Genomic DNA, 27733 nt, shown 5'->3' on the forward strand with positions numbered 1-27733 from the left:
ATGACAACTCATTTAGATATATTTGGATATGTTAAAAACTCAGTCACTTTCACAAAATCAACAGACACTATATTTGATAAGATGTATAAGTGTACTATCTAAAGCAGTACTTCTAAAACATCAGTTTTTTACATATTATAATCATGATATCATGTATCATCTGTGTATTTAATATTTTTGACTAACATTTCCCCATAGTCTAGTAGGTATATACATTATATGTTTTCTGATGCACATTAAAACACATATACTAAGTTTAAAAATAATTTTTCCCATGTATCACCTGAAATTTTGAGTACCACCTACTGTATGTTACATTCTGGTTAAACACTAATTTATACATGTGGAAATAAGTGCCAAAAGAATAAAAAGAGATGGGAACTTGGGGCTAGGGAAACTTGGTGTTCATCAAAAGCACCTCCATGCTACAAGATTTGCTACCTTGGTGTATGTACTACTTTATTACGCATTACACATTAAAATTAAGGAAAACGAACAAAAATTCCATCACACTAAGCACTTTGTACACTTTAGGCATAAAATAACTACTTGAAAATGTTTCTACCTTTCATTCCTTTTCCTAATGATTTTATAATTTCAGCCACATACTCATGCTACTCAAAACCAGCATTCACGGATATGAATTCATCCACAAAGTTTGAGGAAAAAAGACAGTATCCACTGCAAAATGAAAACTTTCAATGTTTTATTTTTGACTGCAGCTGTTTACAGAAATATAGTTGCGAGTATACAAATGTTCCAATAGAAGCAAAATATCTTTTTAATATTTAACAAGTTATCACAGATAGCTAAAAACATAGATGCAAATGAAATTCCCCCAGAGAACAAACTGAAAATATCTGGTGTCAGTGCTCTGCAACCCCAACTATGAAAGCCATATACACAGAAATGTAACCCTTAGTCATTGCAGGACAATGGAAGAAGGCAGTTCAGTGGTTGATCAGTGTGCTCAGGAAAATAAAATTTAAATGGCAGAATGGTAGCCAAACCACTTGAGAATAGGTTAATGAAATACTTGTAATACATTTATTAAAAAGACTAAGCAAAAGTTGTCAATAATAAGCAACTACTTGGAGCTTATCAATTAGAAGGAAACAAGGTGAGAAGATACATTCATTAGATAAAAAGAAATTAACTGAATGTCATTGGAATCAGTTTGTAGCCCCTAAAGTCATAAACACTTCAGTGCAGGACAGCTCTTTATTGGACACATTAGTCTGATTCCAAATCCACTCTCAAACATCTGAGATTTGTATATATTGGGTGTGTGTGTGTGTGTGTGTGTGTGTGTGTGTGTGGTCCTGAGGTTCATTAGCTAAAATAAGTGATCCCTATGAACTACTGAAACCAGGCAAATTACTTCTGGGGAAAAAAAGAGCAGGGAGTGATATGGAGTTTAACATGGGGCTTTTAAAGGAGACATTACAAGCTGAAGTCACACAGAGCTGTGGTAGAATGCTTTGGGTACAGGAATATATTAAGCAGTCAAGTGTGGAAGAAAGGAAAGGGAACAAGAAAGGAGGAATGTAGCTAGAGCATCTCCCAACAGTTTGCCTATGTATTTGCCAGCACCATAGTTTGTAGAGTAAGCCACTTACATTTCTACTGCTAGTACTAGCAGTGGTGATTTTTATAGAGTATATAATTATTTTTACTTTGAAATGTGCATTTTTAAATCATGAATTGGTGATTTGTAAATAGTGGGAGGAAGATTAGAACAATTATGGAAATATTAAATTACACAGGGAGATAAAATGAATGAATAAATCTACTTGTCTTGTGGTTCACTTAACTTCACCATGATGCATACACTGACAAGGGAGAAATGCCCAGATTATATAACACATTGTCTTGTTTAATATTTATTTTAGTAAGTAACTCTTGTCTGAAGCAGAAGTTCCAAGGACAGTTATATCTACTGCAGGAGTTCTCATACAAAGCAATCTACTCTTGAAGAAGATTCATGTATTTAAAAAAAAAAAAAAGAAATTAAGTAAGGTGCTTTGTTGATCTGGACAGCCATCTTGTTTAATATCTCAGCTGTAAGTATAAATCTAGGAATGACAATTTTGTTCTGAGAGGTGACCTAACCAGACCAAAACTGTGGTCTGGTGGTAAAGTAAAAGGCAATGAAAAAAAGTTTGTATTATCACTGCCCACAATGTACCCATTTTATGAATAAACAGGAGAATTTAGCACCTGTCAATTATATTAGCTACTTTAATGTCATAACAATTAAAAGAAATATAGAACATTGCACCTATATCTTTAAATCAGTTACTTAATGTAAACTTTTTAGTGAGTGGTAGAAATATGCCAAACTAAGTTAACTGAATTATTATCTAGACTAATTGTATATATACATAAAATATGCTATAGACAGGGTTGAGAATAAATTATCATTGCCAATAAAGGATTATGTATAACCAGGTTAAACTGAATTTACATAAAGAATAATGCATAACTCTATGAGTAGGGAAAAATCCAGCTTTCTAGATCTCACTATAAGTAGTTTACACCAGTGGTTCTCAAGCTTTACGAGTGCATCAGAATCACCTGGAGGGCATTAAAGCACAGAGCCCCAATCCCGTTTCTGCCTCAGTTTGTCTAGGATAGGACTCAAGAATTTGCATTTCTAATTAGTTCGCAGGTGATGCTAATGTTGGCTGGTAGGCTAAGGACCATATTTTGAGAACCACTGGTTATATATGTAGAAAACTATATACTATAATGTTCTTATATACATGACACAAAATATATAGGAAGAGGGCTGGTTTTAATTAACTTTCAAACATACAGATTAGTAAACTGAACATTTTAATGTTTCTAAAATGATTTCCGGAAGTGTAATCACTTCCCCTTATGATCAATCACATTTCAGTCTAAGTCCTGTTTAAGCTCTACTATATTTATTTTAGAAAATATTTACATAACATTTATGCCAAGTTGCTATCCAAAATTAAAAGGGACATAATATTCCAAGTAGTTAAGATGTAGTCACTAAGAAGGAATCATCACTAGACAGCGTTCTTGACTTCTTTGGAATGATTAAAGTGCATAATATCAATAGGGTATTAAGAATATTGCGTAAATGCTTGCAGTTGTCAGTGTTACTAACAACCACAGAAATGCTGACATGGAGGAGAAAGCAGATCATCCAAAAGCAGTTACTGTCCTGACCTGTTGCTGATGGCCCTTTCTTCAGGCACCACCACCATGTAAGGAGCTGGAACACAGGTAAAGTTAACAAAAAACAGAGGGACACAATTCAACTGTATCTGGTTGAAAAATATCTGGGTTCTGGAGGGACTCAGATATAACTTCTTTATTTCCTTTAACACTTTTTTATAGGTAGATTACTGAGGTTCTGATGGGCAAGAGGTACTCTATAATTAATTACTTGGCTCTATCTAATTAGAAAAACTGACATTGCGAGGTTTTACTTAAATTATGTGTTAGTGGTTTATTTTCATTCATCAAATTAAGATCATAGGAGATGCTTTAAACACTTCCTTCCTGAAATTTAACTATACATTTGCATGCATGGAGTCTCACAGATAGTAAAATTTTCATTAGCATTCAGGTAAGACCTATCATTAGTTGATTGAGATTAAGACAAATCTAGTTTAATAATATAAAGCCTTGTTTGTAAAATCCTGTAATCTTTTATTTATCCTCCCTCAAAGGAACAATTCTGGTAATGTACCTTTTCTGTTACTCTTAGGCAAAAGGGAGTTAGATACTTGATCCGTTTGTTATGATGATTAAGAAATGGAGCTATAAAAACCTTCCATTTCATACAACCTCTTTAGGTGCCCTTCTAGTTGCTAGATGGGATGCTGCCCAATCCATGAACTGCTTAATAAAGCCAATTAGATCTTCAAAAAGAAAAGAAAGAAATGGAGAAAAGTATGACTAAATGGAAAAGTTGAAAGTTGGAACCTATTAAAATAATTTATATGTTTTTGGCAATAGCAAAAAAGGAAATTACATAAAAGGGGCACTATCATGGTAAAAGGCACTTTTCCATTTAATCTAGATATAAAATATTAATTTAAAAATTTTTCCTGAAAGAGCAAGTAGAGTAAAAATAGAAATTTATTAATAAGTGAGGCTAGAATTGGCATGAAAATCAATGGGGATTAAAGAAGTAATTAGAGCCCTGGGACAATTCACAAATGACACCTTAGGTATTATTTTGATATTTATAACAGTATGAACATTATCTCCACAATTTAGTTCTAGTGATACAAATAAGCAGAGGAGAAAACCTCATTTTATACATTATATAAGATTTTACTAAACCACTTACTAGGGTATATACTCTGGGTTCTTACTCAAATAAAGCTGAACTATTCAGTCTCTCTCTTTCATTAAGTCCCTCTACACAATAACCAAAGGCAGATACAACATGGTTGTCTTGGTTAGGGATGAAACCTGTGGTCATGAAGCTGAGTATAGCTTAACAGGTCTTATATGATTTTCAATTAATTAAAAAATCAACTAGGAAACAGATATTACAACAGAAAAGTTCACCAGAAAGATGAAAAATTATCCAGGTACTCTTAGTGAATATTTATAAACGTTGTATAATTTGAGACCTTGATTATTACAGCATTTAATTCTGCTTTTTAATTACTGGTATATTTAAACTGATCTCCCTTTTCTAAAACAAGCATCTATAATGGCTTAAATAATCTAAAGGAATTATTATCTTAGTTCTAGGAGGACTCAAATATAACTTCCTTCTCCTTTCCTTGGACACTGTTTTCCTTGGCAGATTAAAAGGGGTTCTGATGGGCCAGAAATGCACTATAATGAAATTCCCAACTATGGCATATACACTATACAGTATTACCAAAAAGAAAAAAAAAGTAGGAGGGGAAAAAAGGAAGATCCCTTATTAACACTGCTTCTATAATAAACAAAAGCCCTCTAAAAACCTGTTCTAGGGAAACGGATGAAAACAGATTTGCATTGGCTAAATAACAACATGATACTCTAATTACAAAGGTAACATGATAAAGCTCAGATGCAAAATATGACTTCTAATTATCTTCTCCCATGTTGGTATGGATATATAATGGAATGACAATAAGGAATAAAACACACACAAACACTCACACAGACACAGAGATAAGCTCCAAGCATTAATGTGAATTGCTAAAAAGCAAGAACAATTGAATGTAACAATATAAAGGAATAAAATGTGGTTCATAACTTATTTAGGTCCTTCTGCCATAAATAAATTTTAAAAATTGTTGTTTCTGAGGCCTTTGCTGGCTCATGGAGTCTCTCTCCTATATGTAGCTATAACTTGTAACAGTAATCTGGAAACTGCATTATTAGCACAAGTATCAACCACTGATTACTAAGCTAATTCTTCAATAAGAAGACAAATAGTTTTTGTAACCAAATTATATATTCAGAATGCTGTACTTAATATTGACCTTTAGGGGTAAGGAACATTTAACAATGTTAAAAAAAATAACATTATTGAATAAGAATATGGTAGTATGGTAGCACAGCACAGCCCTTGTACAAATAACCACAAAATTTATGAAAATAAAAATTGGGTTTTCTGCTTCCATCCAATCGAACCATTACAGTTCAGGTGCATGTTCTGTTTTAAACTTAGATATTACAAAACAGAAAATTGGTCCCTGGTGACTTGGCATTGGCAATCAGCACTTTGCAATGACAAACCTCCTGCTAAACAACAGAACAGAAGTCAGCACACAGTCAGTCTTCTTGCCACCGCTTCATCCAAAGAGCAATATTAAATTCTAATTAGAACCTGAACAAACAGACTTTCCAAGTCTCCTGTATAATCTCTTAGAAAAAAATTCAGAAAATTCAGAAATGAACTTACAGTATTTTATTTCTACTTATTTTTATACCTGCTGGGTAAGCTTTCTGACATTCATCAACCCTCTACAGTTGGAGTTTTACATTTTAAAACTGAAGCACTGGATTGTGTGGCTGGTCTTTCTTATAACCTGAACTATATTGGGTAATTTTTCCTGATAGGGGTGGGGAGAAAAGAGATATGCTGAGGAAAATACTTTCAGTTCAGAGAATTTATAAAGTAGCTCTGGATATTACAAGATGGGGAAAATGTTATTAAAATTACAAACATGTTTTTTAGTGTCTTTATAAATAAAAGGCATAGAACACAGAAAGCCAATTAATAATAAAAACAACAATAATAAAATATTAAATATATAGTGAGCAAAGACTGAATGGCTCATTCTCATGAAACACCATTTGACACAATTGTCTAGATGGGTTTCCTTACTCTAACATTTTGCTGAGTGAAAGATCCAGCAAACACACAGTAAGCTGCCTTTAGCCCACCAAGAACATCAAGGAACTGCCTGATGGAATGGCCACTGATGAACAAGTCATTTGTTTCAAAAGATACTTAAATACTCAATAAAGACATAACAAACCCCCCCTCACTGTTATCAGACGCCACGTTGTGGTAGAACATCAGACAAACTCACAAAATTACCACAAAAATGTGTGGCAAAAAAAGAATAGTTTATATATGTATATATATAAATTTCTATATTTATGCCAATGTACTCACTCAGTACAAATAGCAAAATAGTATACCATTTCCTAAATACAAAATATAGCTTTCCAAAAAAATGAAACACACGTTAGATATAAACCATCCAAAACTTGAACGATTGAAAACTGTATTCAAAATTAAATGACCCAGAGTAGGTCTCTTTCTGAAAAGTTCCCTTCATATCGGCAAGAAGCCTGTACTACTGAAAACGTAATTCAATGCCTCTCAATCAGAGAGAGAAAGAAAGGTTGAGGGTGGAGGGAAAAATATATGAGAACAAAGAGAAAAGACAAATTAGGAGAGCACATTCAAAGAACCAAAGAAGATCATCACAAAAAGGGGAAAAATCTGGCTGTATAAACAAAACCAAGACCACAATTCCACGAAGTTCAACTATATGTATAGGATAGAAAAAAAAAAAAAAACCACCCAACAGAATAGTAGCTTTCAACAAACAATTAACAGGCTATTTTTGTACACTTAAAAAAATAAATGAAACGGACAAGAATACCAAAACATCTTATCTACATATAGAAGCCATACACAATTTGGCCTTGAACTGTATTAACAGCTTTCTACATGCCAAAAGAAAAATACATAAGCATGTGTCCAGACAACAGGTTGTAGTGAGAAGCAGGCATCCCATGGGTGGTGAGAACACCCCAAACCGTATAACTAATGCTACAACTGCAAGTTCTGGAGTGAATTATTTTGCTCTCTATAGATGTAACACAAGTTAATTCTTCATTTTAAATCAATGACATGACCCTGTAAATGCTAAGTCTTGTGGGAACCATCAGATAAGTGACCACTTCAAACTGTAAAGCACTGAGGTGACAAGTGAATTACACTCACTGCAGCTCAGGGAGTAGTGATGTTTCAAGACATTTCACTTTGCCTTTTTTTCTTTTAATTAAAATTTACATGTCTCCTATTAAAGGGAAAAATTTGAAGACTTCAGAACAGCACCGTTCATGGGGGGGAAATGCATTGTTTCTTGTTTCTCAGGAATCAGTTCTCCTTATTCCTGAAAAGGTAGCCCCCACTTGTGCTGCAGGAGTTGCTGGGGTACCCCAGATCAAAGCGGCCATTTATTTTAAGTTGTTGCAGGGTCACATAACTAGGAACATATTACCAACTGTCTAAAATAAAGTGAAAAAGAAGGTAATAATATAGATGAATATAAAAAGGGAACAATCAGCCCAAGACTAGATATAGAAGAAAACAAATGCAAACTGCTGTCAGTTTAAACTACTGCTGGAGGGTATCAGAATATAATTTCCATATGTCATCCCCTTCATTTTTTCATAGAGCAAGATAATTATTTTTCTATGCAGTTATGGCTGAACCCCTTACTAGAAAGAGAATTAACAACAATCTGAAAATTAAATTAATAGCATTCCAACTGTTCCCACTTTGTGTTGTCTGCCTTTGTGATAAAGAAACCTCTTAACTGTGGAGAGCTCTTAATACAGCTTACTTGTCAGAATGTTACCTCTTCAGTTTTTCTATGAAACTGAAAAAGGATTCCTTCACTTTGGCCAATAGCTGTGCTTTTATATTGAAAAATCACAGCCCTAGTTATTATTTGAATTTTCCTTTTGCAAAAGCTGTTACTTGAATAGAACAATGTAGGGAAGAAAATGAAGAACAAAAAGTAAATATGACAATATGAATTATTTTCTAATAGCAATAATAACTGAGCAGACCAGCTTTAAATTTAAACTGTACTTTTAAAGAAAAAGCGCCTAGGAAAATAGCTACAAGTAATTCGGTCAGCTGGAAACTCAAACAGATTCTCAGTCATCATTGTTATTAGGAATATAAAACATGAAGATGTTAACAATGGTGGCTAATCACTGCAACAGGCAGCATAGGTGTGCTCTTTTGCAGCCAGAGTAAAATCTATACATTTACTCAATCACAGTTTTTCATATTTCATTTTGCTTTTAAAGTAACAGTTCAATAATCCTCATGGGATCACAAGACCTCAGGACATCTTGATATCAGGATTTTCTTCATAGAATTTCTAAAAAAAGAGAATATATTTAATATAACTAAGGAGGAAAAGCATTTATAAAGATCCTCTTACCCTGAATGATTCCAAGTATATTACAGTACTATAAATGATAGTGTATCATATTTATACTTCCACAGAGTTCTCTGAGTCAATAGTTATTTATTGACAAAGGGAGAAATGAGACTTAATCATATCCAATATATAATACATGAGATTTTCTGTCATTTCAAGGCCAAGAAGTTTAGAGCCAGAAGTCATACCTAACATTAACATTATGACCATAAGCTATCACTCACTGAGTAACCTAGAGTAAAAAAGTACCACCTTGTGAGAATACCACATTTTAAAAGATTAGAGTTGCCCTGGCTGGTATGGATCTGTGGACAGAGCATCGACCCTTGTACTGAAAGGTTGCTGGTTTGATTCCTGATCAGAGCACGTGCCTGGGTTGCCGACCAGGTCCCCAGGTGGTGGTGGCATGCAAGAGGCAACCAGTCAATGCTTCTCTTACACATCGATGTTTCTCTCCCTCCCTCCCTTCTCTCTAAAAATAAATAAATACAATCTTAAAAAAAAAAAGATTAGAGTCTAAACAATGCTATTACTTAACCCAAATCTGCTAAGAATAAAATTCATTGAGGTTTTTCAATAAGAAAGAAGCCAAAATGCAATAATTACATACCCAGTTAAAAGGAGCCAGTCAAGTTGTTCCCTTGGTTTTGCAGTGAAACAAGCAAATCTATCTTTTCAATGTTCTGGTTGGTGTTTATAGAGGATGTCAGTGGAGAATTCTCTGTCATTTGCTGAGAAAGAAGTGTTGTCACAGGTGGCTGGCCCTCGTTTTGTGGCTGGCCTGGCTGACTTATGGCCATCAACTGATCTGGCAAAGCAGCTGGTCCAGAAGTTAAAAGCTGATTACAGTCTGCACAGACATTTAAAATAGAGAAGCTACCTGATTACTTTCTGTTAAGATTCCTAAGAAGATGTTTATTAGTTGCTGAGTGTAAGTCATTATTGTGTTCACCCAGCATAGAACTAAAAGCAAGGCACTTGACAGCACCACCCACTCCCCAATAGGTTTTCACTAAAAAGTACTGCTATTCATCTTTGGTTTCCTCCCAGAGGTATCCAACCTTTTGGCATCTCTGGACTACACTGGAAGAAGAAGAGTTGTCTCGGGCCACACATTAAATACATTGTGATACATAGTCACAAAAAAAATCTCTTAATATTTTAAGTAAATTTATGATTTTGTGCTGGACTGCATTCATAGCCATCTGGGCTGCAGGTTGCACTCCCCTGCCAAGGGTCTTAGACCCTTAGAATCTAAGCAGTGTACAAATACAACTTTGTCTTGTTATCATCTTAAGCCCTATGTAATTTCCTTGATACATAAACATTAAAGATGGGTTTCTACCTCCTTGGAATCTACTTAATTTAATTGGCTGAGATTTTCTGTCATTCTACATTTTCCTTTAAATTCATAACTTAAAGTGGCAAACATATACATTTATATACATTACCACATTTAATCCTCCCAATATCCTTGTCAAGTATGTAATATTACCACTATTTTAGATGTGGCAATTGAGATTTGTGCCAGTTGAATAACTTGTCTAAGATCTCACAGTCTGTACGTGGTATAACTGGGACCTGCACTTAGTTTTAACTATAATCTATGTTCTTAAAACCACTGTACTTTGCTTCCTTATTATAATCATCATCATCATCATCATCATCTGACCATTTCAACCAGTAACATTTAAGGAATGAAAAATTAGAAAGAGTTTCTTACTATTTTGAATGCCAAATAGGAACATTCCTGAAGTCTGCTGAGATGAACCAGGAGAATTTTGTAGTTGATTCATTGTGCCTCCTGTAGTGTTGTGAAATAAAGTAGCCTGTGGTTGAGGTGAAGATGTGGCTCCTTGGATTCCAGGCATGTTGTTCTGAGGGGAATAAAGAGGAGACTGTTGCATGTCTTGTTGGTTTATACTGGTCTGCAGTGCAGACATGGATGCTGGAGAGAGGAAGAGAGTTACTTGCTGTTCTTGAGAACTAGGTGACCCCTGGACCAACTGAATCTGAGGAGAGCTATGGAACAAGGAGGTTTGTGATGATTCAGACTGGGTAGGACCTGGGTTCTGAAGCGAGGAAACTGTGGGCTGGTTCTGAAATTGCATGGGCTGCTGCTCTTGATTCATTGGGGCCATATTATTTTGTTGGTGAAAAATTGACTGGTTCTGCTGCTCCTGATTAGCCATTGGATTTTGACTTGGATTGAATATCATGTTTGGTGGTGGTTGCTTCTGAGATGCCATTGTAGCCATGGTATTTTGATTACTGAATAAAATGCTCTGCTGTTGTTGTTGTTGCTGCTGCTGCTGCTGCTGCTGTTGCTGTTGCTGCTGCTGCTGCTGCTGCTCCTGAGATGGAGAGTTACTCTGGATGGCAACAATTGAGTGCTGTGACTGAAAGATTGTCCCTTGCTGGTTTTGAGGCATTGGATTAGGAGAAAGGGAACCCAGGGACACCTGAGGCTGAAACAGACCTTGCTGCGAGGGCTGTGCCTGCTCTTGGGAAAGCATAGGGGTCTGAATGTGTGATATTGGAGGCTGCTGTTGGAAAGCAGCTTGCTGCTCAGTGTTTGATGTTGACTGAAGTGGAGAAATTGAGTTCTGAGCTGCGAAAAATGAAATCTGTTCTTCTTGGGCTACTGCATTAGTTTGGAGATTATTCATTGGACTCTGGGAAAGAAATATGTTGGCTGACTGCTGGTCTTGAGGAACAGAAGAGCCCTGTAGGACAGCCATGGTACTTTGAGAGTGAAACATTGGAGGCTGCATCTGTTCAGTGGAGGATGTAGAAGTCTGACTGTGGACAATAGGACTTGGACTGTGAAAAATAGAACCTTGAGTTTCCTGGGAAAGGTTCTGAGCATCAGCAATAGGATTCTGAGGATGAAAAAGTTGAGCCTGTGAATGAGAAGACTGCTGCAAAAAATTCCCAGATTGGAGTGATATCATCTCATTACCTTGCTGGAATAAACCATTACCTTGTTGCTGGGTACCACTATTTTGAACACTCATCATACTTTTTGTAGATGAAAAAAGGTTAACTGGAGGTTGATTGTCCCCACTATGTTGCATTTGGACCATGGTCTGAAAGACACTGTTCTGAATCTGTTTTGCTTGTGCACCTGTTTCTTCTCCATCTCCTGAACTTGATGCCTGAAACATGGTAGTACCAGGGGCTGCAACCTGCTGTGTGGTGGTTGTAGTAGTTTCATTTCCAGAAACTGCAGGAGGAGAAGAAAACAATTCGCATTGCATTTGCATGTCCTCATTGGTAGATAACGCACTCATCATATGAGGAGTCTGCTGGTAAACTGGAGATTGTTGAAGGTTTCCATTTGCTGAAGCAGTTGAAGGAAATAACTCTGACTGAATCTGGGCAGCAGCCTGGCAGATACTCTGTTGCATCTCCATCACCATTGCAGCTGATGACTCCATTACTTGCTGTTGCTGTTGTTGCTGCTGTTGATTAGATAATGTGTTTTCATTCTGTGGGTGAACACTTTCAGCTCTTCCAGCTATTAAATTATCTGGTCTGGTATGGACTGCTGGTTCTGTTGAGGAAAACATCCCAGGGCTTACACTATTTTGAATTTGACTGACTTGTTGAAATATGTCTGCACTAAGCTGTTCTTGAACATTCTCACCATCTGGAGCAGAAAATAAAACTGAAGATAACTGTTGTTGTGCCTCTAAAACTTGTTGGACCAAGTCAACATTTCCACTGCTGCCACTAGCCGTACTGCCGGTAAAACTTCCTGCTTGCAACTGCTGAATCGTGTTCTGCAGCTGACTCACACTACTTGGTGATGGGAAAATATTTGATGAAATCTGCTGCTGTAAAGTCTGTGCTTGTTCTTGTAGTGGTGACTGCTGCTGTTGCTGTGATGCCTCGGTCAGGTGTGACAAATTAACCACTGTACCATCTGACTGTAATACCTCTCTAGATTGAGTTTCTCTTGTCTGAAACTGTGTAGCCTGTTGCAGTAGTGCATCACTGCTAGACAGCTGACTAGAAGCAGAAACTGCTGGAAAGGTACCAGGCTGTGAAATGTCCTGTGTTTGGATAGTTGTCAGGGTCTCTGGGTTGTATGCCTTGGGCTGAATCTGCTGCTGCTTTTCATTTTCAGAGGGTAGATGGGAAGATGAAGATGATGAAAAGGACCCATTTCCTGCTATGGTAGAGATGTTTTCTAATGTTTGTTGAGTTGATCCAACTGTCTTTGTAGTCTAAAAAATAAAAATCCCCAAATAATATGTATATATAAACATTAAATGAATTTATATGATACTTCAAAAATTAACATTATTCTAAAAACTAATGCATATGCAGGGCCAGTTTTCCACTCTATATTATTTGGACAACAAATATAAGACTATCAGTCTTGGTGGTAACATGTTTGATTTTCAAAAGAATATTTTTAAAATATGTATTATAAGCAAAGATAGTCAAACAAGAAAGTAAAAGAATAATTAGCTATTGATATGTATAGGAGAGTAAGAACATTAATTCTGTGGTTCATGAATTAATCGCAAGTTAGAAAAAACTTCATTTTGTGGTTTACTGGTAACATTATAGGAGGAAAGCAAGTGAAAGGGGGAAAGGGAGTTATAGGAAAAGAGTGAGAAAGAAAAAAAATAAAAATGTCTCTAATTTCAAAAATGCTAAACCAGTGCTTTCCTTAATACCCTCCCATCCCACACAAGTCAAGCTAACATATTAATTACTCCCTTGTCAAAAATGGATACTAGAAGTCACTTGCAAGCTATTTTATTGGAGTATAAAAGCATTTACTGTGAAAAGCAAAAATCATTAAGTGCATTCAATGAGAAACAAATGGGAAAGAAACAGAAAAAGTAAAAAGCATAAACATGGAGAAAATAATTCAAACCACTTAAAATATAGTGTTTTTTTATATTTGAGGTTAAGATATAGGGAACTAGTCAATGTGGCTTACCTTAAAAATGGGGGAAGATCTTTTTTCTGCCGTAACTTCCATTGGTGTAACATCTTCACTCTTAATCATACTACTTGATATGAGTGGAGTGATCAGAGCATTAGGAAGAATATTTACCTTATCTAAGTTACATCCAGTAGTTTTCATTGCTGCACATGCACACACACACACACACAAAAGAAAGAAAAGTTTAAAATCACTAAAGGCATCAACTACTTCATTCTATAGTGTGATGACTATTAGCCATGATTTAAATGTCTTTTTTTTTTTTACTTATCCTCATCCAAGGAAATTTTTTCATTGCTTTTAGAGAAAGGGGGAGAGAAAGAAGCATCAATTAGTTGCCTCCCTTACATGCCCAGACCAGGGATTGTACGTGCTTGGACCAGGAACAAACACACAACCTACACATGTGCCCTGACTGGGAATCAAACCCATAACCTTCCGGTTATAGGATGACACTCCATCTGAGCCACACTGGCCAAGGCATTTTTTTTTAATTCTAAGTATAAGTAGCATGAGATACAAAACTGATGTATCAAAATGTATACTTGATTTCTGGAGTAGCATTGGTTTGAGAATTCCTGGTAGGAGCCTGAGACTGTGGGTCAAGTATCAACAAGCTTAAGCAGTTCTGATGTAGCTATACCTTCCAGGACCCTTTTAATGGGCCTTGAATACACTTCTCAGCACAACCAGGATATATTATAGGGTACAACATGGAAATCTCCATGCGGTTAAAGCTACTGAATTATAACAGTTACACTTTCCTTTTAGTCTATGGCTGCCTGGTGGTATAAAGTCAAAACTTTTTAAAGGCCACAGGATTGTCTGAAAATTTCTCTTCTCAACAAAACTCAAGCTTCTCACTAGAAAATGCCACCATGTAACTATAAATCTTTTGTAAATTAATGTCTTAGAAAACTTCAATTTACCAAGTTGACACATGAACACATTTCTCTTTTAGATCGGACTTAAAATTTTTTCTTTTCAGAAATGTAAGGACTATTTTATTTTTTTCCATCACCATTTATCCCCCCATACCCTCTTCCATCTGTGCCTACTCCCTGCCCCGCACAATCACCACACTGTTGTCTGTGTCCATGAATTCTTTCTCTTTTTTGCTCAATTCCTACACCCTGTAGCCTCCCCAAAGTTATCAGTCTGTTCTCTATCTATGAGTCTGTCTCTACTTTTCTTGTGAGTTCAGCTTATCAGATTCTGCATATGAATGAAATCATAAAAACTATTTTAGTTTACCAATTAAATTTCCAAAACAAAACCAGCAAGTATTTTTCACTTCCTTCTATTCCAATTTTTAGTAGTTAGCGATTTACACCAAGGAGAAGCAATACATAGCAGATGAAGTACGTTCTATCACTTCATTATATCTACTTTTTCCCCTTGATTCTTTTTTTAAAATTACTATTAAATTTATTTTTAGAGAGAAGGGAGGGGAGGAAGAAAGAGAGAGAGAAACATTGATGTGCAAGAGCTACATCGCATGCTCCCAACTGGGAACCTGGCCCCCTACCCAGGCATGTGCCCTGACTGGGAATCAAACTAGCAACCTTTTGGTTTGCAGGCTGGTTCTCAATCCACTGAACCACACCAGGCAGATCGCCCCTTGATTCTTTTTCTTCCTTCTTTTCTGTCTACTTGAGTTTGCCACTGGTGGACTTAGTGAAGCCTGATGATATCACTAATGACAGTCTCCTGAACTGAACACATACTCAAATTCTAATCTAAAAGTTTACCATTACTTTGAGACCCTGTGGAGAGAAATATAGATTCCCTAGAAGGCATAGCTGTTAAATTTCTTAATTTGATATTGAGAAGAAATCTTGGCTACAAAGAGGAATTTTAAATGGTATATGATATGTAAGTAGGAGTGCTACATTTCTCTTTTATTCTGATTTAAAAATATTTAAAACTTTCTGGTCTGTCTTCAACTTGTCTCATAACCAATTGGCTAGAAACAATTCCTGTGGGTATTGACTACTGAGGGAGGGGGAAGTGCTCTTAATTTTAACTTTGGGTATTCCATGCTTTATTTCTCTGAGAACTATATCATTCATTCATGAGTTTTCTGGACCTATTTTCACCTAGACTCTATCAAATACCAATATAGTCCAACTCACAATCTAATTTTTACTGAGAGAAAACCAGATCATGCACAGATTAGGCATTTTAAAGTATCTGTGGCTTGTCTCACAGGACAATCTGAAAGACTATTAGTGCTGTGTTAAGTTGATCCTGTAATACTCAGCTACTAGTCTTGCTTTTGAATTCTGTTAGAACATGAGCTCCATGAAGGCAGAGATTTTGTTGTTGCCTGATGTATATTAAGTAATCAATGAATATTTTCTGAATAAATGAGGAAATTAATGAATGAATCTTTCTTGACCTTCACTGTAGTCAATCTAGTTTGCTGTAGATTGTTTGGTTAATTTTACAATGCAGTGTTGCATATTTTCATTAACAGTATTTCTGGTCTAAAAATTTCCACTATTTAAAGACAAGTTTATATTACTGTTCAATTAGAAACTGCATAATATCCAATGACAAATAAATGCATCACCTACAGTTACTGCTTAAAAGGTCTATACATAATTTTCCCCCAAAATTTATTTAGGGGGAAATCCTTATCATAGCTTTTTTTCCCTTCTGGGAACTAAGGAAATGCGGAATAAGTTGAGGAAGAATCTTTAATTCCTCCTAAGGAGACCACTCACAAACACGTAAGTCTACAGGTATAGATAAGAAAAGGACATTTTGTCTAATGCTCACACAAAGATACAAGTCTTTCTATGGCCATTGACAATTTAGTTTTCTGACCCTTGGTCTATTCTGTTCTAGCTCTGCATAAACTCCAGCTGGAATCCTGCTGGTGCTGCCTAGTACCAGCAGGTACTTTTGCTGGTAGAAGAGTAGAAGGCGCTTCCTTGGGCTGCCTAATGTTACTAGGTGGGGATATGCTGGACCTGCATGAGAAAGAGCGTTTCTTCTGGTATATTCTCTAGTCTCCTGGTACTAATGGGCTTCTCATTCTATCTCTGCTGGTGCTACTGGGGGAGGGGAAGCACCTGGGTAGTCTGCCCTCTACCGCTGGGTAGAAGGTCAAGACTGCGTGGTCTAGGCAGCACCATACCAGTGGGTGGAGGTTTGGGTCTGGTTCACCTTCTGCCACTGAATTTGCCTTCTGTCACTGGGTGGAGGATTGGGATACACTTGCCCTGGATCTTCTCTCTGCTTGGGTGGAGGGCTAGGAGCTGCTTGTTCTGGGTCTCTATCTGTTCTTAGGGGAATAATAGGGAGACACAGGGCCTGCTGGCACCACCAACACAGGTGGAGGGGCATGTGTGCTGCTGCCTGGTGTGGGTAGGGGGTAGGTTGCCCTCCTGGGCTCTGCCATTGCCATTACTGCAGTTAGACTGACCTGGTATATATGTGGCCTTCCTGGATTCCACTGTTGGCAGATTAGGCCCACTGTTACTTGGCAGGTATGGCGCATGGGGTGGGTTGACCCTCCCAAGTTCTGTTATTGCTACTGTGGGTATGGGTGGGGGTTTGGTAAGCGGCTGTCATTAAATATGAGTCATCCCAAAAAGTCTCCTCTGGGCTTTCCCTATCCTGGCCTTCTGGCCAAAGAGAGCAGGCTTTTCGTGCTTATTTATTGATTTACTTTTTGCCCATTCCTATTGCCAGTTCTGAGTTGTAGACCTCTCTGGTACCCAATTCAGATAAATGGGAGATAAAAAGTAAACCCAGGAATGTTGGTTTCATTCTTTAAGATGTGAGGTCCCTGGTCAGTCTATTTTCTTCTTTCTATATTTCAAAGTCCTTTCATGATTGCTGAATTATTTCCAAAGTATTTAGTAGATTTAGACGGAATAGGGAAAAGTGAGTCTACACTTTCTTGTCCTATGACTGTACTGTAATGGACCTATAAATAATATTAAATGGCTTGAGAAATGTCACCCTATCTTTTCTTCTTACATTTTCACTAGGTATATATTGAGCATTATGAAGTTCTGGGTATTATTCTAGGTTTTGGGAATCTAGTGATGATGAATAAGATTAATAGATCCCTACTATGTGGAAATTACATGTTAATGAAAGAGGAAAAAAATACAAACATGTAAAATACAAACAACCTAAGGGTTGGGGGGAAAACTTTTAAGCCAATTCAGAAAATCCAGATGGTAAATAAGATAGACATATTTAACTATTCCAGTATCAACTTGAATTTGTAAAGAATATTGGTACTGCCCTGATTGGTGTGGCTCAGTGGGCTGGGCATTGTCCTCCAAACTGAAAGGTTGCCAGTTTGATTCCATGTCAAGGTACATGCCTGGTTGTGGGCCAGGTTCCCTGGTTGGGGGCACACAAGAGGCAACCGATCTATGTTTCTCTTCCTCTCTCCCTTCTTCTCTAAAACTAAATAAATAAATAAAATCTTTAAAAAAAAATTGGTATTGATACATTATGCCAAACAACTTTTAAACAGTATTCTATTCCATCCATGTCAAATAATAACTTCTGAAACTTAAAGCAATCTTTAATAAAAGTTTGTTATCAGCAAACAGCATTTAGGTAAAGTACAAATATGTATGGTTAAATATGAATTAATAATTATAAGGGAAAAAATAAAAGAGTGAAAAAATATAGTTTTGAGGGAAATTTAACTTGCAACCCCTGTCAATTACTAGCTGTATGACCTTGAGCAAATCACTTAATTTCTTTAGGCCTTGGTTCAAAAATAAAACGAGCTTGAACAAGATTATTTCTATGGTTCCTTCAAGCTCCTGAACCTTTCCCCAAAGTGCCAACCAATTAGAGAAAAGGATGTGCTCTCAACTATATTTTACACTAATCCAGTTAGCCATTCCTTACAAAGCTGAAACTGAGAGAATGCACATCAATGCTTTATTCCTGGGTCCTAAACCTGCACATCAATGCTTTATCCCTGGGTCCTAAACCTGCATCACAGAGTCTTGGAGTGATCTATCTCAGTTCACAACTACCTGTACCTATATAGATATAGAAAACCTTCTGGAAATAGTCCCAAGAAACTGTTAATAATAGTTTACACTGTATACTTTATCTCGTCATTTTATTTGTATTACCTTTGTGTTAGGGATATATACACAGTTGGGTAAAACTGAAAATGAATCATGATGATTTGGCATTAGACTTCTTCTCACACTGAGTGGTTGTACAGCTATCCTTCTTATTCCCCATTCCTCCAAACCCTCTCCAAGGAGTTAGAAACTTATTTCAGAGTAAAAGCTTTCAGTATAAGACCATAATACCATTATTTTAGTGTCAAATTCTAAATCTAATTGTAATTGATGGCTATTTATAAGACTGTTAGGAGGATTCATACCATAACACAAATTTAAAAGTCATTTTTGTTGCTCAGTCTTCATCATTAAAATATAGTTAATTAAATCTCCCAAATGGTACCTTAACATTATATTAAAGCTGTGATTTCCAGGAATCATAAAAATAAGCCATTTGCCAAGGAAAATTTCTAGTTCTAAAAGCTATTGTTTTCTAAATTCATCAATCATTTCTAATTGATGATGCTGTATTTATGAAAACAAATGAAAAATTAAAACTTATAAGATAGCTGAGTATTCAATTTAATTTTTTAATATAATCTTTATTTTTTTCCATTACCATTTAGTCCTCTTACACCCCCTCAATTTAATTTTATGTCTTTTTTTTAATCCTCACCTGAGAATAATGTTTTTCTTGGTTTTAGAGGGTGGGGGAGAGAGGGGAAGAAAGAGAGACAGAGAGAGAGAGGGAGAGAAAAAGAAACATCAATCAGTTGCCTCCTGTATGCACCCTGACCATGAATTGAACCCAAAACCCAGGTATGTACCCTGACTGGGAATTGAAATCACAACCCTTTTGGTATATGGGACAATAATGCTCCAAACAACTGAGCCACTGGGCCAGGGCAATTTTACCTCTCTTCATAAAATTATTTTTATCATGATTTCAGTTGATAAAATTGTCAAAATAAGGAGGTCTGAATTTTGAAAAAGGATAGTATATGCATGTGTGTTTGTTTCCTATCCGTTTTTCAGGTTTGTAAGATTTCAATCAATTCACTAAATAATTTTGTTACTAAAAATTAAACATAAAGTTCAAAACCTTTCAACCTTTCAGGGGTGTCCAACCTGTGGCCCCCTGGGCCGAATGCATCCCAGGATGATTATAAATGTGGCCCAACACAAAATTGTGAATTTACTTAAAACATTATGAGGTTTTGTTGTGATTACATGTCACAATGTATTTAATGTGTGGCCCAAGACAACTCTTCTTCTTCCAGTGTGGCCCAGAGGTGCGAAAAGATTGGACACCCCTGCTTCAATTCATAATCTTGTATGAAAAATTTCACATTGGATTACATTAGTGTTCTATCAGCCTGATACTCTATAAAAAGATTATCAAGGAATTTTTGTAGAAAAGAACAAAGTTGTCAAAGGATAGTCTACACAAATGTTCTGGACTTTCTTTAAGGATTAATTAATTATGGTGTTATTTATTTAATGAATACAGTTTGAATTACTTTTGCTTAGAGATGTTACTTTATATTCTGAACCTTAACTTATCCTTTTTAATAGTAGCAAGTGACCTGGGGAAAATTATTCAACCTCTCTGGAACCTTGGTTTCCTCAACTGTAAAATGAGAATAATAAATTACCTAACTCAGAGTTTGAAAGATTAAATGAGATAATGCTGGTAGAGAGCATAGTGTATTGCCTAACACTTAATATATATCCAATATACTTTAACTATGGTTATCCATAGTACAGATTTGTGAATTTTCTTATAGTTGATTCAGATAATCTTGGCAGTGCATAATGTCTAATCTACTCTGGAGAGTGTTCACAGTCAGAAATTATAATAGCAAGCTATATTATACTGAACACATTATATATGTGAATGGTAAATTTTACTACTGATAATCCAAAAAAATCCATCATATTTGATAAAATTTATTAAGCATATTGTGATCCATAAAAACTTAAGTATTTTTTTGCCCTGGCTGGTGCAGCTCAGTGGGTTGAATGCCAGCCTGCGAACCAAAGGGTTGCCAGTTCAATTCCCAGTCAGGACACACGCCTGGGTTGCAGGCCAGGTCCCCAGCAGGGGTCATGCGAGAGGCAACCACACACTGCTGCTTCTCTCCCTCTTTTCCCCTTTCTCTAAAAATAAAAGAAATAAAATCCTTTAAAAAAAACCTTAAGTATTTCTTAATTTTATAATTTAAGTCATGATTTTCATGGGAGAATAATGTAAGTAAAAGCTAGAGTTATAGGAATAAATCAATGCGCATTATGTAATTGACATCTTCATTTATAAAGACATGAAATTATCATTGAGTATCATAGCTGTATTGGAAATCTGCTAAGAAAGGAATCTACCACGTTATAACATTCTGAAGATATCCTCATTATCTCTTGGGATTGGCAGGGGAGTAAATAAAGATGTCAGAAAAAGAACCTAAAGCAACTTTTTCAAATGCTGACAGTTCATATTTTGATCTCTTCAGTCTCAATGTTAAGTACTAATCTTAGTAGCAAAAAGCTTCATAGACTCTATTTTTGACATACATTATTGTACTTTACATATACTTATAAAATTTTTAGTATTGGGGAATAGAAAACAAAACAAAACAAAACAAAAAATTCTTCCACTCCAACATGTTAAAATTAAGGTGTTTATATCGTGAATAATGGGGAATATCAAGTTGGGAAACAAATCTCTGCATTCAGTGAGGTTAAACAGATATTTATTTTACAGTATAGAAAATGCCTTGTTAAGTGTTCCAAGTACATAAAACAAAATAGTAAAGTTTGCTAAAGAAAATATATGGGATCACCCATTTTACAGTTTTTCAGAAGAATCAACTTGGTACCTTTCATGGCCTCTTCGAAAGAGCAAGGTCTTGCTGGACTAGAGATTTCCTTTTTCACATTTACATTCAAAGCACCAGCTACTGCTATAAAAAAAAAGAAAGAAGGTTAATATATTTATTTACATTTATCTTAACAAAATGTGTATTTAAAAATTCTTTAATTGGACTATTTTCTCACAAAGAATCATTAAATTATTTGTTTAGTAGGAATTCTAGGTGGAGGTGAGTTTTGTAATTACCGATCTATGCTCTGAAATTTACCATCTCCAACTAGGCAGCAGCATGTTTATTTATCAAAAAACAAAACAAAAACAAAAACAGCAGCTTAAAAAAAATTCTTCTTATAACAGTTACAGACATTGATGATATCTGATGAGTAGAGAATAATGAGAATTTTTAAACTTATCAAATAATGCTGTGTAACATCAGCATGAATAAAATTCATCATTCACTTATATAAATGTATTAAAAATATGAATTCAGAAACATTAGTCAATGTAGCTAAATTAAAAAGACTGATAAACATAAAGAATCTATATAGCATTATGATTATTCTTTTTGTAAAGCACTGAAAAAAATCTTTGCTATTATTAATGGAGAATTGCTGGGCTATTATATCTAGTCATAACAATTAAATCTACTATGAAAACTTTAAATTTAATGAGCCTAAGAACTGAGATGCATTCTTTTGTTTTTTTAAAAGATTTTGTTTATTTATTTTAGAGATAGGGTAAGGGAGGGAGAAAGAGAGGGAACGAAACATTGATGTGTGAGAGAAACACACTGATCAGGTACCTCTTGCAAGCATCCCAATAGGGGACCAGGCCCCCAACCCAGGCATGTGCCCTGACTGGGAATCAAACCAACAACCTGCCACTTTACAGAATGACACTCAACTAAGTAAGCCATGCTGAGACCAGTCCTTATTAATAAAGTTAAATAAAATTGCAAATAAACAGGGTCTTACCTAAAATGACTATATGATAAACTTATTTAAGTAGATTTTAAATTTTATTTTTTAATGTTTTTTATTTTATATTCCTTATCTTATTCAAAATGGGAATTAAGTCAGCTTTATTTTCAATTTCTTATTCTTGACATGACAGTGAAAAACGATAGTTACAAAAAGACGACAAAAAGATAGTTACTTGTGAATAAAGAGACAAAATATATAGATCTAGCAATGAAGTTATTCATCTTAGTGTGCTACACAAGAAGTCCAACAAATGAGATACAGAGAATTTAATGAAAAATAAATCCATATATAATTTTTAAGCATAACGTTAACAATTATAGATTTAAAAATAGCAACTAATCTTTGAAAAAAATTTAAATTTCTTCTTTTAAATCAAATTCTAGTCATTTTATTTTTGAACATCAAAAAATGTATATCTTTCATTTCTTAAAAGGAATCACTGCTGAAGAGTCACTGCAAAAAAACCTAATGTGATTTCTTTGTCTTAATAGACTGAAGTAAATAAAATAAAATAAAGGTGCTTTAATGATTAAGTGAATCTTCAGTGACTAAATGGCAATGAAACAAAGGTTTTATGACTCTGCAAAGTACCTAAATGCCTGAGAGCATGGACAAATGCCTGAGAGTATTTTTGGCAATATAGCCCCAGAGAGCTTTAAAAGGGCTTTGTGATTGGCAGAGGGTGCAGACCCAGTTTGTGTTCACCTTAGCCCTTGCCCCATTTCTACTGTTGGCCATGAATTCAAGATCCCCAAATTTTCTTCACAACTACTTTATGTGTGCAGCCTTAGGCCTATAGCATGGACAGAGCTTGGAAACACTGGCTGGTGCATCAAGGCCCTGCAGGTGTATAGCAACTAGTTTATCATAATGAGATAGTGCAAATTTCTCTAACCCAGTCTTACTGAAATCATAGTCTCTCTCACATGTACACCTGAAAAGGAATCACATTTTATAAATACAAAAAAGTAAAATTATGGGAAGATTCTTTAATTAGCTATATCATAAAGGCAGAAGCTGAACATTAGACCTCATTACAAAGTTTGCATGCCACATACTCAATTAAGGGTTTCTGAGAGTGAATGCTACCTATTTTATATAAAATATGAGGGACACTTAAAAGAATAAACCTGTATTAATACGTACCTAAAAGTGGTCAAATCTAGCCAATTAGTATAGGCTTTAAAGCAGAAGACTTAAATCTGTTTTATTTAGCAATTTATCAAAAGGAAATTTCTAATAATCAGTACTTTTTAAGAACCAAGGACTCTGCCCTGGCTGGTGTGGCTCAGTGGCTTGAGCGCTGGCCTGTGAACCATAGGGTTGCTGGTTCAATTCCCAGTCAGGGCACATGCCTGGGTTGCAGGCCAGGTCCCCAGTAGAGGGCACATGAGAGGTGACCACACATTGATGTTTCTGTTCCTCTTTCTCACTCCCTTCCCCTTCTGTCTAAAAATAAATAGATAAAATCTTAAAAAAAAAAAAAAAAGAAAGAAAGAAATGAGGATTTTTAGTGCTGAGGCTAAGCATGTCAAAGTCCTGAACTTCTTTATAAGTAATCAATAAAAACATACAAAACCAAAATCTCAGATTTTCAGGACAGCAAAAACTTGAAGGCTATTTCCTGACATACACATCTTTTTCCTTCCCACACAAATGATACAGAAGCTCCTTAGGAAAAAAGTTATTTTGTGTTACGTCATCTTTGTCCCCACACAAGTAAGCACCTCCTTACACAAAATATTCAGTGTCAATATTTAGTAACTAGCAGTTACTAAAATGCTTTAACTATCATTAGTTGTTTTTTTTAATTGAATTTATTGGGGTATAAACTACCATTAGTTTTAAATCAAACTTTATTGGATTCTTGAGGCTCTCCTAGAATGAAAACAATAAAATATTTAGTCTTTGAGTTTAAGCCAGTTTTCTCTTCCGTTTTTTTTTTTTTTTTGAAGCCAGTATATTATTTCTAAACTTGTCCTTTTTCTGCCTGAAATTTCTACTTGCAATCTTTTATTCTGAGACAAATACTAAGGAGATTTCATCAGTGCTACACTGCACCATACTTTTGTAGCAAACTGGTGGAAAATAATCAATGTAAAATTCAGGCATTATTTTAAAAAACGGAAATTGGTACATTAAGTGATAGAAAGTAATTTATCAAGAATAGTTATAACTGCCCTAGCTACTGTTTCCATCACTTTTTATTGCCAGAGCTTTCTTTTCCTGCTACCTTTTTTTCACTTTGCACCTCACTGAATCCTGAACTATTTGGGAATAACTTACAGATACAGAAGAACTGCTAATTCTGAAAATACCTGAGCCTGGAATAAGTGAACCAATGGTGAGCATGGCAGAAATCAAGCCTAGGTCACTGGAACATGTACAGTTTCCATTTCCAAAATGTTCTCCCCAATTCTGCCAGATAAAGGCTTCTCTTCTTCACACAATTAAATGAATGTAGGCAAACAACTCATAATATACTCCTTACCCAGAAGATCTAAAGATCTTCTAAACTTTTAACATTTCAATTGCTCTAATTGCTCTGGTTTCTAAAGTACTTATTTTACCAGAGCAATAAGAGCAATTGAAAAGTTAAAATTATATTATAACATATTAAAAAATTATAATATGTTAAATTATAATTTAAATGCTTAAAATTATATTTAAAATATTTATTCACCAATAGTTTTTGATATTTTTGATTATACAGATTAGAAAATGTTACAGGCATATAACTCTATTCATAATTTTATCATGTATCTCTTCAAGCTTATCTTTCACCTCTCCCAAAATGGATCCTGCAAAAACCAGCCACACTAAACTGTCAGCAGTTTCCCAAAGTTGTCACTCACCTTTCTGCACAGTAGAGGTACTCAATGAATGGTAAGTCTTACTAAAAAGTAACCTGTAGGATAACTCTGGAGAGTCTGACTTCAGAGCATAAGGCAGAAATAATATCCTTTAAACATAAGAGTAAAAGCAGTATTTGGTGGCCATCTTCTTAGGATATAATGCTATCTTCAAAAAAATACTAGTATCAATTCATCTTAGTATACAACTTCTTCATTTTGGTTGGCTGGTAATCTTCATATCCTTCCAAAGCACTAGAAATTAATCATTCATTTTTGTTCAGATTTTTTTATTTTGGCATACCTGGGTCTGGAGTGTAAGTGAATGGCTGAACATCATGAGATCTTCCAGCATTGGTCACTACATATATCCCCACTGATACTGGCAAAGTTATATGTTGGTCATGATATGGGGGAACCTTCACAATAAGATGATTCTAATTGAAAGAAAATTACAAGAGTCAGAAAAGAAACAATATTTAAATAAAAATTTTGAAATAAAAAATTATAATTAAGTACATTTCCTGTTAGCTATAAAGTTCAACAGTCCTACTAGAAAAAAATGTATCTTAAAGCTCAGATTTATAGACATCAGGATATTAATCTTAAAACTACTTTTAAGATAAAAACCAAATGCTTTGCAATGGCTTTTAAGGTTCTTGCCCTGACAACTTTATCTCATTCCCATACTCTCCAGATTGTTTGTACTCTAGCCATACTGACCTTCTCAGTCCATTCTTTTAACACCCTAAATTCATTTTTACTACAGAGCCTTTACAACTCACTGTTTCTCCTACTGGAGTATTTTTCCTTCACCTGTTCAAATGTCTACTTTCAGAGGCATTTTTAGGTCTTATTCAAATGTTACCCCCAAGAGAAGCCTTCTCTGACTACCCTTTTGAACGTAGCACCCCTCTTAGTCCTGACCACATAATCTTGTTTATTTCTAAAACAGCACTTACCACCTGAAATTACTGTGATTATTTAATTTTTTGTCTCTCTCCAACCTCAGGAATGTTAAGTTCCATGAGAATCTAGACATTTTGATCTTCAGTCTATCTATCCTGTTAAACACCTTACTCAAAATACACACAACTGTATTTGTTGAAAACAATGAATAAATTTTGAGGAAAAAAATATGCCCACCAGGCACTGTATCAGTTCCCATATATGCTGTAAAACCTTAAGTGCGATGTATTTCACAAGGCAGTTCACTGCTTCCTAATCACTTTAGTTCTCATTTAGCTAAATATGATTCAGTTTACCCAAACCCCAGTAAATTGAAGTTATTATTTTTGTCAGAATAGTGGCATAAGCATCCTTATAAGAAAAGGGAAGAATTCATAAATGCTTTACCAGCACTTACTCAAGAGTACTACATCTTCTTGTAAGATACTGTGAACCACACTAGACAGACCTCCTCTCTTCTTCCCTGGTACAATATAGTAATGGGAAGGAAAATGAAGGGATGATGACTATGCTTTTGTACTTGAGGACATGATACACAGGAGGTCAATGATGACAGTTGAGGGTGAAGTGAGCCTGATGACATTTTTTTACTTAGACTATAGTTGGATGACTCACTCAGTTGAATAGAACATAGGACAAATAAGGCAAAGATCAACGTTTCAATTTCTGAACACCTAACTTGTGTCTAAGCCATCTTAAAACACTCTCTGAAACAGTCATATTATAAACAAAAAAAATCTGACTGCACATACTCAATGTGACATAAGGTCATCAAAAAATGTAACTGCACCAATACAACTTCTAAGAAAGTGTTTTTAAATCTTATCTACCCTCATTTTTACTTTTTGGATTAAACACTGCAACTACAACACAAAACAGTTTAAAAGACAGCTAAACGGATGGACATGTAAAGTATCCTCCCATTTTAAAATTATTTGGCAACCTCTATAAACAGAAATTATTCTTCTGAATAAAAACTTGGTTTTAGTATGAGTAATAGAATTAGTGTCAAAAAGTCAGTCACTTAAACAAATCTAACTTGACACCTTTTAAAAACCATATGAACCTATTTTGATACTAATTCTTCATATTTCCTCAGTCTGAATCCATTTTACAAGCAATCTGAATTAAAAACTAAGTAAATTGTGAATAGTGATAGAAAGCTGTTTTAAAATATTATTCTCACAAATTAAGAGCAGTTAACTATTACTGAGCTAGTAGTACAAGACAGACAAAATAAACAAAAGATTAGAATCTTTTGGAGCAGGTACAATGCTCTCTGGGGTAAAAGGAGAACATGTGAATCTTAATTTCTAAGAAAAATCTTCTTGGATTCAAAAATAACTA

The 27733-nt window shown here is 35.2% G+C and overlaps 1 protein-coding gene across 6 annotated transcripts in view; it reads right to left on the minus strand.

The window, feature by feature from the left end:
- Window positions 1-716: 716 nt before the first annotated feature.
- Window positions 717-27733, minus strand: part of NFAT5 (nuclear factor of activated T cells 5) — a 121121-nt gene continuing 94104 nt past the window's right edge. For 3 of the 6 annotated variants that reach the window (XM_054579252.1, XM_054579248.1, XM_054579254.1), the window contains 6 exons: window positions 25722-25854; window positions 21590-21673; window positions 13651-13799; window positions 10414-12922; window positions 9301-9540; window positions 717-8627 (listed from right to left, as the gene is read on the minus strand). In XM_054579252.1, the coding sequence (XP_054435227.1) occupies window positions 9305-9540; window positions 10414-12922; window positions 13651-13799; window positions 21590-21673; window positions 25722-25854 (3111 nt within the window). In that variant the 3' untranslated portion in view covers window positions 717-8627; window positions 9301-9304. The remainder of the gene's footprint in view (window positions 8628-9300; window positions 9541-10413; window positions 12923-13650; window positions 13800-21589; window positions 21674-25721; window positions 25855-27733) is intronic. The other 3 variants (XM_054579253.1, XM_054579250.1, XM_054579251.1) reach the window with 2 other exon arrangements.

Source organism: Pteronotus mesoamericanus, unplaced genomic scaffold, assembly GCF_021234165.1.
Source record: "Pteronotus mesoamericanus isolate MK-2021 breed Mesoamerican mustached bat unplaced genomic scaffold, CSHL_Meso_final contig_52, whole genome shotgun sequence".
Classification (NCBI taxonomy): Eukaryota; Metazoa; Chordata; class Mammalia; order Chiroptera; family Mormoopidae; genus Pteronotus; species Pteronotus mesoamericanus.